General features: G+C 45.3%; 4 protein-coding genes across 4 annotated transcripts; 1 reads left to right on the forward strand and 3 right to left on the reverse strand.

Annotated features, from left to right (window-relative positions):
- Nucleotides 1-1,995: 1,995 nt before the first annotated feature.
- Nucleotides 1,996-3,201, reverse strand: LOC117191741. The gene is made up of 3 exons (XM_033396525.1): nucleotides 2,638-3,201; nucleotides 2,482-2,578; nucleotides 1,996-2,419 (listed from the first exon to the last, which is right to left on the reverse strand). The coding sequence occupies exons 1-3, from the start codon at nucleotides 2,989-2,991 to the stop codon at nucleotides 2,046-2,048; spliced, it is 825 nt and encodes a 274-aa protein (XP_033252416.1). The 5' UTR covers nucleotides 2,992-3,201; the 3' UTR covers nucleotides 1,996-2,045.
- A 2,439-nt stretch (nucleotides 3,202-5,640) lies between these two features.
- On the reverse strand, nucleotides 5,641-6,660 carry LOC117191742. The gene is made up of 3 exons (XM_033396526.1): nucleotides 6,283-6,660; nucleotides 6,127-6,223; nucleotides 5,641-6,064 (listed from the first exon to the last, which is right to left on the reverse strand). The coding sequence occupies exons 1-3, from the start codon at nucleotides 6,634-6,636 to the stop codon at nucleotides 5,691-5,693; spliced, it is 825 nt and encodes a 274-aa protein (XP_033252417.1). The 5' UTR covers nucleotides 6,637-6,660; the 3' UTR covers nucleotides 5,641-5,690.
- LOC117191680 lies at nucleotides 6,661-7,811 on the reverse strand. Its single transcript, XM_033396481.1, has 2 exons — nucleotides 7,664-7,811; nucleotides 6,661-7,589 (listed from the first exon to the last, which is right to left on the reverse strand). Exons 1-2 carry the CDS (start codon nucleotides 7,809-7,811, stop codon nucleotides 6,661-6,663), a joined length of 1,077 nt encoding a protein of 358 aa, XP_033252372.1.
- Nucleotides 7,812-10,182: 2,371 nt separating this feature from the next.
- Nucleotides 10,183-11,123, forward strand: LOC117191795 (transcriptional regulator ATRX-like). Its single transcript, XM_033396555.1, has one exon. The coding sequence runs from the start codon at nucleotides 10,290-10,292 to the stop codon at nucleotides 11,043-11,045; it is 756 nt and encodes a 251-aa protein (XP_033252446.1). The 5' UTR covers nucleotides 10,183-10,289; the 3' UTR covers nucleotides 11,046-11,123.
- Nucleotides 11,124-11,585: the final 462 nt, after the last annotated feature.

Consider the following 11,585-nt stretch of genomic DNA (forward strand, 5'->3'; position numbering starts at 1 on the left):
ATACATATGTGTATCTATATCTACGAGTATGTACGAGCATGTGCCTGTGCGGGAAAATTTGGTATCCACACTCCTGTGATATCGGACCTTGACCATTTTGTGTCAAAATTTCGCCACACCCCCTTCCGCCCCCTCAAAGGACGAAAATCTGAGGCATCCACAAATCTCAGAGACTATTAAGGCTAGAGTAACCAAATTTGGTACACACACTCCTTTAAGATGTTACTATAAAACGTATATCTCAAAATTTCGCCCCACCCTCTTGCGCCCCGACAAATGACGAAAATCTGTTGCATCCACAATATTGCAGATTCGAGAAAACTAAAAACGCAGAATCATAGATAATGACCATATCTATCAGATTGCTGAATCTGGATCAGATCAGATCGTTTTTATAGCCAAAAGGAACAAATCAATTTGCACTGGCTACGCAGCACCCGACGTCACGCTCAGACTGATTTTCTGTCTCTCTCGCACGCACTCTTTGTCGTGTCGTTCAATATTAACGGCGTCTGCCGGAGGAGAGCCATACTGACTAAGTATCGGGTATAACCGTAGAGTTGCGGTGTCCGCAGCAACTCACAACGTTCCCCCTCGTTTTTTTTCCAGACTTCTGTGATATGTCACTGCTACAAGAATATTTCAAAACTTTGCCCCGCTCACTTCCGCCCCACAAAGAACGAAAATCTGTGGCATCCACAATTTTAACGATACGATAAAACCAGAATCGTAGAGGATGACTATATGTTCTAGAGTGTAAAATCTCAACCAGATCGTATAATTATTATAGACAGAATCAAGAAAATAATTTCATTCTTTCTCGCTCTGTCTCTCTCTAACACACAGGTTTCATGGTCTGTTTTGCCAATTGCAAAATATGAGTTCAAGGATCTCAGAACCTATAAGAGCCAGAGCAACAAAATTTGGTATTCACACTCCTGTGATATCGGACCTTGACCGTTTTGTGTCAAAATTTCGCCACACCCCCTTCCGCCCCCGCAAAGGACGAAAATCTGGGGCATCCCAAAATCTCACAGACTATTAACGCTAGAGTAACCAAATTTAGTATCCGCACTCCTGTTAGATCTCACTATAAAACGTATATCTTAAAATTTCGCCCCACCCCCTTCCGCCCACACAAAGGACGAAAATCTGTTGCATCCACAATATTGAGACGAGACGGACCGAGACGAGTTTGTTTCAAAATTTCGCCACACCCCTTCCGCCCCCGCAAAGGACGAAAATATGGGGATATTCAAAAATCTCAGAGACTATTAAGGCTAGAGTAACCAAATTTGGTTTTTGGTTTGTTTCAAAATTTCGCCACACCCCCTTCCGCCCCCGCAAAGGACGAAAATCTGGGGATATTTAAAAATCTCAGAGACTATTAAGGCTAGAGTAACCAAATTTGGTATCCGCACTTCTGTTAGATCTTACTATAAAACGTGTATTTCAAAATTTCGCCCCACCCCCTTCCGCCCACACAAAGGACGAAAATCTGTTGCATCCACAATATTGCACATTCGAGAAAACTAAAAACGCAGAATCATAGATAATGACCATATCTATCAGATTGCTGAATCTAGATCAGATCAGATCATTTTTATAGCCAATAGGAACAAATCAATTTGCAGTGGCTACGCAGCGCCCGACGCCACGCTCAGACTGATTTTCTGTCTCTCTCGCACGCACTCTTTGTCGTGTCGTTTAATATTAGCGGCGTCTGCCGGAGGAGAGCCATACTGACTTAGTATCGGGTATAACTGTAGAGTTGCGGTCTCCGCAGCAACTCACAACGTTCCCCCTCGTTTTGGAATGTGGATTGGGAGAACGGCAAACGACAAGCCACTCAACTTATGGGGGTTGTATCCTTTATAGGTTTTGATAATACTCGTATCGAGTCAAGTATAGCGTGTCACTTGGTAAATTGGAGATCTGAAAAGGGTAAAACAGGCTGCAATATAAGGCCAAAAGAATGATCCTTATGAATATCTGTAGCAAGGAGTTTCTATCTTTATTGTGCAGCACAATTTGGTCGAATATTCCTAGATGGAGATCGATTCATACTCTTGTATGCGACGATTGAGGTTCTTCAGGGTCTCCCTTAGCTTGAAGACGCTGGTTCGCTTCACCAGCAGCCCGTTCACTGTGTTATCGTATTCGTACATCAGGGAGGGCATCGACAGGACGCCGCCCTGGTACGACATTTCCTTCTGCTGTTTGCGGAGCCTTGTGCGGTCCATCTTCGCACGATAAAGATCCTCTCTCTTCGCGTGCTGCGTGTCCAAAAGCTTTTCTAGGGAGGCCTTACAGAGCTGAAGCTTATGGGAAAGAGCCAGCGCCTTCTCTCGGTTGTGCTGAATCACATGCAGGTCCACATGGTACTTGCAACGGAGCTTCTTCAGTTCAATATTTCGTTCTGGAGACAGTATTAGATAGATTAGAAATGGCATGAGTTGGAGCTAAAAATCTATGGTATACCCTCGATCTTCTTATCCGAAGTAATAACCTGATTCTGAATGGATATGAAGTCGTTTATGTACAGATCATCGCCCACACGTTCCAACTGATTGATTTTCTGGGGAAAGAAGAAAGCAAAAGGTGATCCTGGACCCACATCTGGTCGCAAGCACTTACTTCGGTTAAACGACCCAAAGTGTGCTTCATGGTAATGAGGACGAGACGAGTGTCGCTAATCTCGTTTCGCTTGACATTCATTAGCCTCAGCTCACGATCCGTCAGCCGCTTGAGGTACTCCATATCCTGGAGGGAGAGATAATGTCGTACCGTCTGATTCAAATGCGCTTCAGAGCGCGAGGCGTTGGTTTGAGTGTAGTGCAGTTCCAGGAGCACTTTGTTCATAAGACTGCTGTTCTTGCGCTTGGCCGTAATGAATCGATTCCTCATAAAATCGACCTGGTTTAGGGACGCGGTGTACCGCGTACCGTAGGATCTTGCGTCTTCCGGGTCTAGCTGGGAGAATACTCGCATGTTCTAGCTTCGCTTGTAGTTTAATTAATTAATGGTCTCCGATTTGTTGACAAGCGCGTTGATGAGATCTTTGAGAAAGGTTTGGGTAATAATCATTAGCTCGGTTCGGTGCGTACGGGCCTCGGCATCGCTATCTCGTTCTTTCTCTCCCAGACTCTGGGTAAGATAGGATTGCCGGAACTGGTGAAAATCGTGTAGAGACTGGTCACCCTGAATGTTTGGGACTGGCAGGTCATCGTTAGACATCTCGGGGCATTCCACTGGTTCTTCTTCCGCTTCTATGGCCTCCTCTTCTTCTACCCTTTGGGTCTCTTCCGACCAGGTGGAGGTTGTGCTGCTCAGAACCTCGCCGGTTAGTGGATCAACAAAAATGCCAACATCTGATACTGCCGCTTGGATGATGGACTCCTGTTTGATGAGAAATTTAACATGCACCAAGGATTCCTCGGAGTAGTCCGACAAACTGGGCAAATCAAAGTCGTTGAGAAAGTCCTCCTTCAGTCGAACGGTATCTGTGCCCTTATCAATTCTCCTCGGAATGCTCATGGACGACATTTCCACGTCAATGTCGGAGTAATCATTGTCCTCCACATCTCGGAGCACCGCATCCTCGTAATCCTCCTCCAGCAGATGCGTGTAACGAGCCTGCAATTTCTCCTCTCGTTTCCGCATCTCGCGGAACTCCGTGTGATCATCTTCTTCATCGGCGATTCGTTCCTCTTCTAGGTCCCCTGCACCAAACAATCGCCTTGAGGTGTCGTCACTAATTATGAAACGCTTCTCTCCCATTTCTTTTATGCGAAGTTTTCGCTCTGCTTTTTTTTTCTTTTTTAAACCAAATTGTAACCAAATTTGGTACACACACTCCTTTAAGATGTTACTATAAAACGTATATCTCAAAATTTCGCCCCACCCTCTTGCGCCCCGACAAATGACGAAAATCTGTTGCATCCACAATATTGCAGATTCGAGAAAACTAAAAACGCAGAATCATAGATAATGACCATATCTATCAGATTGCTGAATCTGGATCAGATCAGATCGTTTTTATAGCCAAAAGGAACAAATCAATTTGCACTGGCTACGCAGCACCCGACGTCACGCTCAGACTGATTTTCTGTCTCTCTCGCACGCACTCTTTGTCGTGTCGTTCAATATTAACGGCGTCTGCCGGAGGAGAGCCATACTGACTAAGTATCGGGTATAACCGTAGAGTTGCGGTGTCCGCAGCAACTCACAACGTTCCCCCTCGTTTTTTTTCCAGACTTCTGTGATATGTCACTGCTACAAGAATATTTCAAAACTTTGCCCCGCTCACTTCCGCCCCACAAAGAACGAAAATCTGTGGCATCCACAATTTTAACGATACGATAAAACCAGAATCGTAGAGGATGACTATATGTTCTAGAGTGTAAAATCTCAACCAGATCGTATAATTATTATAGACAGAATCAAGAAAATAATTTCATTCTTTCTCGCTCTGTCTCTCTCTAACACACAGGTTTCATGGTCTGTTTTGCCAATTGCAAAATATGAGTTCAAGGATCTCAGAACCTATAAGAGCCAGAGCAACAAAATTTGGTATTCACACTCCTGTGATATCGGACCTTGACCGTTTTGTGTCAAAATTTCGCCACACCCCCTTCCGCCCCCGCAAAGGACGAAAATCTGGGGCATCCATAAATCTCACAGACTATTAACGCTAGAGTAACCAAATTTAGTATCCGCACTCCTGTTAGATCTCACTATAAAACGTATATCTTAAAATTTCGCCCCACCCCCTTCCGCCCACACAAAGGACGAAAATCTGTTGCATCCACAATATTGAGACGAGACGGACCGAGACGAGTTTGTTTCAAAATTTCGCCACACCCCCTTCCGCCCCCGCAAAGGACGAAAATATGGGGATATTCAAAAATCTCAGAGACTATTAAGGCTAGAGTAACCAAATTTGGTTTTGGTTTGTTTCAAAATTTCGCCACACCCCCTTCCGCCCCCGCAAAGGACGAAAATCTGGGGATATTTAAAAATCTCAGAGACTATTAAGGCTAGAGTAACCAAATTTGGTATCCGCACTTCTGTTAGATCTTACTATAAAACGTGTATCTCAAAATTTCGCCCCACCCCCTTCCGCCCACACAAAGAACGAAAATCTGTTGCATCCACAATATTGCACATTCGAGAAAACTAAAAACGCAGAATCATAGATAATGACCATATCTATCAGATTGCTGAATCTAGATCAGATCAGATCATTTTTATAGCCAATAGGAACAAATCAATTTGCAGTGGCTACGCAGCGCCCGACGTCACGCTCAGACTGATTTTCTGTCTCTCTCGCACGCACTCTTTGTCGTGTCGTTTAATATTAGCGGCGTCTGCCGGAGGAGAGCCATACTGACTTAGTATCGGGTATAACTGTAGAGTTGCGGTCTCCGCAGCAACTCACAACGTTCCCCTCGTTTTGGAATGTGGATTGGGAGAACGGCAAACGACAAGCCACTCAACTTATGGGGGTTGTATCCTTTATAGGTTTTGATAATACTCGTATCGAGTCAAGTATAGCGTGTCACTTGGTAAATTGGAGATCTGAAAAGGGTAAAACAGGCTGCAATATAAGGCCAAAAGAATGATCCTTATGAATATCTGTAGCAAGGAGTTTCTATCTTTATTGTGCAGCACAATTTGGTCGAATATTCCTAGATGGAGATCGATTCATACTCTTGTATGCGACGATTGAGGTTCTTCAGGGTCTCCCTTAGCTTGAAGACGCTGGTTCGCTTCACCAGCAGCCCGTTCACTGTGTTATCGTATTCGTACATCAGGGAGGGCATCGACAGGACGCCGCCCTGGTACGACATTTCCTTCTGCTGTTTGCGGAGCCTTGTGCGGTCCATCTTCGCACGATAAAGATCCTCTCTCTTCGCGTGCTGCGTGTCCAAAAGCTTTTCTAGGGAGGCCTTACAGAGCTGAAGCTTATGGGAAAGAGCCAGCGCCTTCTCTCGGTTGTGCGGAATCACATGCAGGTCCACATGGTACTTGCAACGGAGCTTCTTCAGTTCAATATTTCGTTCTGGAGACAGTATTAGATAGATTAGAAATGGCATGAGTTGGAGCTAAAAATCTATGGTATACCCTCGATCTTCTTATCCGAAGTAATAACCTGATTCTGAATGGATATGAAGTCGTTTATGTACAGATCATCGCCCACACGTTCCAACTGATTGATTTTCTGGGGAAAGAAGAAAGCAAAAGGTGATCCTGGACCCACATCTGGTCGCAAGCACTTACTTCGGTTAAACGACCCAAAGTGTGCTTCATGGTAATGAGGACGAGACGAGTGTCGCTAATCTCGTTTCGCTTGACATTCATTAGCCTCAGCTCACGATCCGTCAGCCGCTTGAGGTACTCCATATCCTGGAGGGAGAGATAATGTCGTACCGTCTGATTCAAATGCGCTTCAGAGCGCGAGGCGTTGGTTTGAGTGTAGTGCAGTTCCAGGAGCACTTTGTTCATAAGACTGCTGTTCTTGCGCTTGGCCGTAATGAATCGATTCCTCATAAAATCGACCTGGTTTAGGGACGCGGTGTACCGCGTACCGTAGGATCTTGCGTCTTCCGGGTCTAGCTGGGAGAATACTCGCATGTTCTAGCTTCGCTTGTAGTTTAATTAATTAATGGTCTCCGATTTGTTGACAAGCGCGTTGATGAGATCTTTGAGAAAGGTTTGGGTAATAATCATTAGCTCGGTTCGGTGCGTACGGGCCTCGGCATCGCTATCTCGTTCTTTCTCTCCCAGACTCTGGGTAAGATAGGATTGCCGGAACTGGTGAAAATCGTGTAGAGACTGGTCACCCTGAAGTTTTGGGACTGGCAGGTCATCGTTAGACATCTCGGGGCATTCCACTGGTTCTTCTTCCGCTTCTATGGCCTCCTCTTCTTCTACCCTTTGGGTCTCTTCCGACCAGGTGGAGGTTGTGCTGCTCAGAACCTCGCCGGTTAGTGGATCAACAAAAATGCCAACATCTGATACTGCCGCTTGGATGATGGACTCCTGTTTGATGAGAAATTTAACATGCACCAAGGATTCCTCGGAGTAGTCCGACAAACTGGGCAAATCAAAGTCGTTGAGAAAGTCCTCCTTCAGTCGAACGGTATCTGTGCCCTTATCAATTCTCCTCGGAATGCTCATGGACGATATTTCCACGTCAATGTCGGAGTAATCATTGTCCTCCACATCTCGGAGCACCGCATCCTCGTAATCCTCCTCCAGCAGATGCGTGTAACGAGCCTGCAATTTCTCCTCTCGTTTCCGCATCTCGCGGAACTCCGTGTGATCATCTTCTTCATCGGCGATTCGTTCCTCTTCTAGGTCCCCTGCACCAAACAATCGCCTTGAGGTGTCGTCACTAATTATGAAACGCTTCTCTCCCATTTCTTTTATGCGAAGTTTTCGCTCTGCTTTTTTTTTCTTTTTTAAATCCTCGCCCGAAACATACATTGGCTCCTTAACATCTTCCGGTTCCTTAACACTTTCATCGTCCTTTAATGTGGCTAGTTCTGCCAAATCGCCCTGCTCCTGTAACTCTTCTTTATTTTCTGGTATTTCCGGAGGGAGAATGGAGTTCACCTTCTCTGTTTTCTCGGGCTCTTCTTGGCCCTGTGCTTCGGACTCTGGCGCCAGATTTGGATCCTCAGAGCCATTTTGAACATGTTGGAGATCTGGGACATTTTGGGACTGGTCGTCTGCGAGTTTTCGTCTGCGATCTCTGTGGTATCGATGGGCTCAGTGTCTGAAGTGGGGTCGGCTTCTGTATCCATGCTAATGTGTTTGACTTGTTGTGGAGTATGTTTTTAGTATTAGCGATAAGTTGTTGTGTACCTAAAACTACTCGTAGCACATATGATGTGAGTTAAATGTATGACAGTGACAACTAAAACATGGGTGAACCTTACAAATCTTACGGAAAACCCAGCAATACAGATTTCCTAAGAGATATACGGAATTTAATGTTGTATTCCATACTGTTTTCCAATCATTAATAAGCTGGATTTGCATTTTTTTTTGTCTCAGCTATTTCTCAAGATAACGGTAATATATTAACAACAATTTCATAGTGGGTACTTAGGTAGATATGTATGCAATCGTATAATTTATGTAACCTATACAATAAATTGTATACGCACGCACCGGAATTTGTATCGGAACCCACAGAGTCTCCATACACAAAGTTTTGGTACTCTAACTCTTATAGTCTCTGAGATCTAGGCGCTCATCGGGAAGGACAGCTGAATGGACAGAGAGAAATGGCTATATCGCCTCGGTTATTGATGAAGATCAGGAATACATATACCTTATGGTTCGCAATGCTTCCTTATGGCAGTTTCACTCGTCTACCACAAAACTAAAATATCCCAAAACTCTTCAAATACCGGACATAAATGTAAAATATAAGACTAGACTGGCAATTCTAAATGATTCTACATACATTCTACACGAATTCCCCAGCAGCGAGACTCTTAGTGAATGCAATCGATCGTTTTTAGTTCAAGAAGTGTCCGCTGCTAAATATAGTGGCGCTACTTGGATTTCGGCGATTTGTTACATCTTACATTTAAGTTAAAAACTTATATAGCATGGCATATAATTTTGATTTCTCTGCCGCCTCTCCACATATCTTTAATTTAAAGCTTTCTGTTTTATCACTCCCCCTTCATATTTTGGTGTCCCATTTGTGGTATCCTTTTGGGGCTGCTTTAAATTTGATTGATCGTTCCTTTTGTTCGCGCCCGTGTGATTGTGGGGAAACTTTATGACATTGATAAATTTTTAATAAATATGACAAAATGTTACGAGGCGTGTGGCACTTCTCTGTTGTTTGTTTTTTGTTTGTTTTCTTTTTGTGTATTAATTTTATTATTGCGGCATCTGGTGCCTGCCTTGGATTTGCATAAAGTTCTGCAGTGTTGAAAAGAGTAATTTGCATAGAAAATACTGCCGCACTTGGAGTGGATTTCGGCTCTTAATACTTTTCTTTTTATTGTTCTGTGAGTATTGTAGGAGGTGGTGCTGGTATCGGACTGATTCAGCGAATCCAAAATTCACTTAAATTAAACATAAGAGACGACAGGAGAGGCTTTTTTCTTGCTTGCCTCGCGCTGCCTTTGATGTGTCGAGGCCATCTGGGAATCGTATTCAATAAGCCGGTCCTGGCGGGGTAGTTAAAGAACTTTTGCGGGGTGGAGGACTCCTCTCCGCCAGGGCCAATCGAGTCCCCTTTGATGGTGCTCAATAAATTTGTCTTCCATTTCATTCAAGGCGCTTATTTGGCCGCGCCTACATTAATGACGGCTTCAGGTGAACGTGAACGGGAATAAAATGGTTTATCGTCCTTTAATAGTCGAGTAAACAGTAGGCACGAAATAATTGCGGTGGAAATTCGTCAAGGCTCCCATATGGATTCGATAGGCCGCTCACAGGACGTCTTAAAATGCGATTCAGGACTTGTGAAAAGTCCTTTGGCTCTGTTGTTTGTACGCCTTAAAAGATATTTTCGTCTCAACTCAGCCCAGAAAAGATTCGGCATCTTGTGTATACTTGAACTTGCGAGGTCTCTCAAGGCGCGTCGTCACGTTCCGCTTTCCGAAAGTATAATTTATTTCGTCAGCAGGCCACCGCCAATTGTGACCAGTTACGGGTTGCGTGTACAGCGATTTCCATATACATATGTATGTACGTACATATACGAGTATTTGTGCAGTGTTTTGCTTTTATTTCTGGGAACGCGTCGATAATTACAAATTACGCCTCGGCCTGAACTTCTGATGATCCGCATCTGAGCTGGTCTCGGCTCTCGTTCTCAGTTAGATTCTGTTTACGGGTCCCCATCCCCTCAATTTGTTTTTATGAATTATGCAAGCCAGTCCAGTCCCGGTCTGAAATCGCAATTGGCACAATCCGGCAATTGCGCAGTCTGCAAAAGGAAGAGTGAATGTTCGACGGGAAGGCAATCTATTGGCACATTGAAGCAGCTTTACTTATAGATGGGGATGACTGTGCCAATGGCTGGGGCCGTTATCAGGCACGACTTGCTTGATGGATGCTTTAATTACATTTAAGACGGACAATCGGATTCGAGGCGATAATAAATTTGTTGAGGTTTCGTGGGAAACCTTTCAGGGCACCCACAGTTAGTGGGAAAACACAACTGGCAGCGCGAGGTTCAAATACAGAAATCTGGAGGCAAAGAGGCAAAATTTGTTTCTGAATATCGATAGCGGATTATAAGGTAAATCACAATGCAGCAATCCTTGTTGCTCCTGTCGCTGGCGGCCCTCGTCCTTAGTGCGGCAGTTGCCCTGCCCCTGAGTGTAGAAGAGTCCGCCGAGAGGGGATCCAGCCTGCAGAGTGAGATGGAGATGGAGTTGGAGAAGGAGCTGGCAGAGAGTGTAGAGGGCGATGAGATATTGAGTGAGGGTTGGGACAGCAACGAGAGCAGTGGTCCGAAGACTGTCGTTAAGCGATCGCCTGAAGCGGCTGCCAAGGACGCCAGCAGCTCCTCGGAGGAGCATGGAAAGGATAAGGCCAAAGCCAAGGCGGACAGCTCCGGCGAATCTTCCGAGGAGTTAAAAAAGAAGGAGCAGCAGCCGGCACAGGCAGAACCGGAACAAGCAGAACATAGGAAAAGAAGATCCACAGAGGCGGCTGGCAAGGACGCCAGCAGCTCATCGGAGGAACATGGAAATGACAAGGAAAAAGCCAAAGCCAAGACGGATAGCTCGGGGGAATCCTCCGAGGAGTTGAAGAAGAAGGAGCAACCTGAGCCGGAGAAAGCCAACAGGAGAAGACGTCAGGCCATCAAGGACTCGCACAGAGCTGATATTGTGGATGATGATGAGGATCCCCTTCATCAAGACAGTCAGGCTGAGAAAGAGGATGGACCAGTGCCTGCCATCACTCCACCGGACAACACCAGCATCGAGGACTACGCCCAAGGATGCGAGGTGATGGAGGTGAGCTCCAAGGAGGCCAACGAGACAACCTACATCGAATGAGCCCGCACATTAAACATAAAGTAGATTTAAATAAACTGGAAAAAGCCCCGAACAGGCGTTCCCAACTTTTGACATTTCCCTACCCTACTTTCGCCTTCTTCGGCTGTGGGGAGCACCTTATCAGCGCCTGCTCCCGCCCTTATCAAGACAACGCCGTCAATGTCGTCACAGCTCAGTGGCGATGATGCGATGTGCCAGTCTGATAAGGGCCTTGTATTTGTGTCGGTGTTTCTACCCTTGAAGAGGGTATTGGGACTACTTTGCACAGATATTTTCAGCGCAAAGAAGCATGCATTTTTCAATACTTATGGATTCTGGATCACCAGAAAGAGCAAAAGTCGTGCTGCTATGTCTCTGACCGTTTTTTCTTTCATCTGTCTGAGAATTTATATAAAAACTTGCTCCCCAGTTGGCTCATCTTTCCCGCGTGCTGAAAGCTGTCAAGATCTGATCTCCAAGGCGTCTATTGTTCAGTTGTTAGTGGAACAAGAGATCTGCGAGGGTATCTGACGCTTCGGTTCGGCTTCCCTTCGTTTCTTT

This window comes from Drosophila miranda, assembly GCF_003369915.1.
Source record: "Drosophila miranda strain MSH22 chromosome Y unlocalized genomic scaffold, D.miranda_PacBio2.1 Contig_Y1_pilon, whole genome shotgun sequence".
Classification (NCBI taxonomy): Eukaryota; Metazoa; Arthropoda; class Insecta; order Diptera; family Drosophilidae; genus Drosophila; species Drosophila miranda.

Excerpts from the sequence above, each read along its gene's own strand:
- LOC117191680 (XM_033396481.1), bottom strand. The coding sequence starts at position 7,811 with ATGGATACAGAAGCCGACCCCACTTCAGACACTGAGCCCATCGATACC. Across the intron at positions 7,590-7,663 it reads GATCCAAATCTGGCGCCAGA|AAAATAAAGAAGAGTTACAG; the intron begins GTCCGAAGCACA and ends CGGAAATACCAG.
- LOC117191795 (XM_033396555.1), top strand. The coding sequence starts at position 10,290 with ATGCAGCAATCCTTGTTGCTCCTGTCGCTGGCGGCCCTCGTCCTTAGT.
- LOC117191742 (XM_033396526.1), bottom strand. The coding sequence starts at position 6,636 with ATGCGAGTATTCTCCCAGCTAGACCCGGAAGACGCAAGATCCTACGGT. Across the intron at positions 6,224-6,282 it reads CTTTGGGTCGTTTAACCGAA|AAAATCAATCAGTTGGAACG; the intron begins GTAAGTGCTTGC and ends TTCTTTCCCCAG. Across the intron at positions 6,065-6,126 it reads TTCGGATAAGAAGATCGAGG|AACGAAATATTGAACTGAAG; the intron begins GTATACCATAGA and ends TACTGTCTCCAG.
- LOC117191741 (XM_033396525.1), bottom strand. The coding sequence starts at position 2,991 with ATGCGAGTATTCTCCCAGCTAGACCCGGAAGACGCAAGATCCTACGGT. Across the intron at positions 2,579-2,637 it reads CTTTGGGTCGTTTAACCGAA|AAAATCAATCAGTTGGAACG; the intron begins GTAAGTGCTTGC and ends TTCTTTCCCCAG. Across the intron at positions 2,420-2,481 it reads TTCGGATAAGAAGATCGAGG|AACGAAATATTGAACTGAAG; the intron begins GTATACCATAGA and ends TACTGTCTCCAG.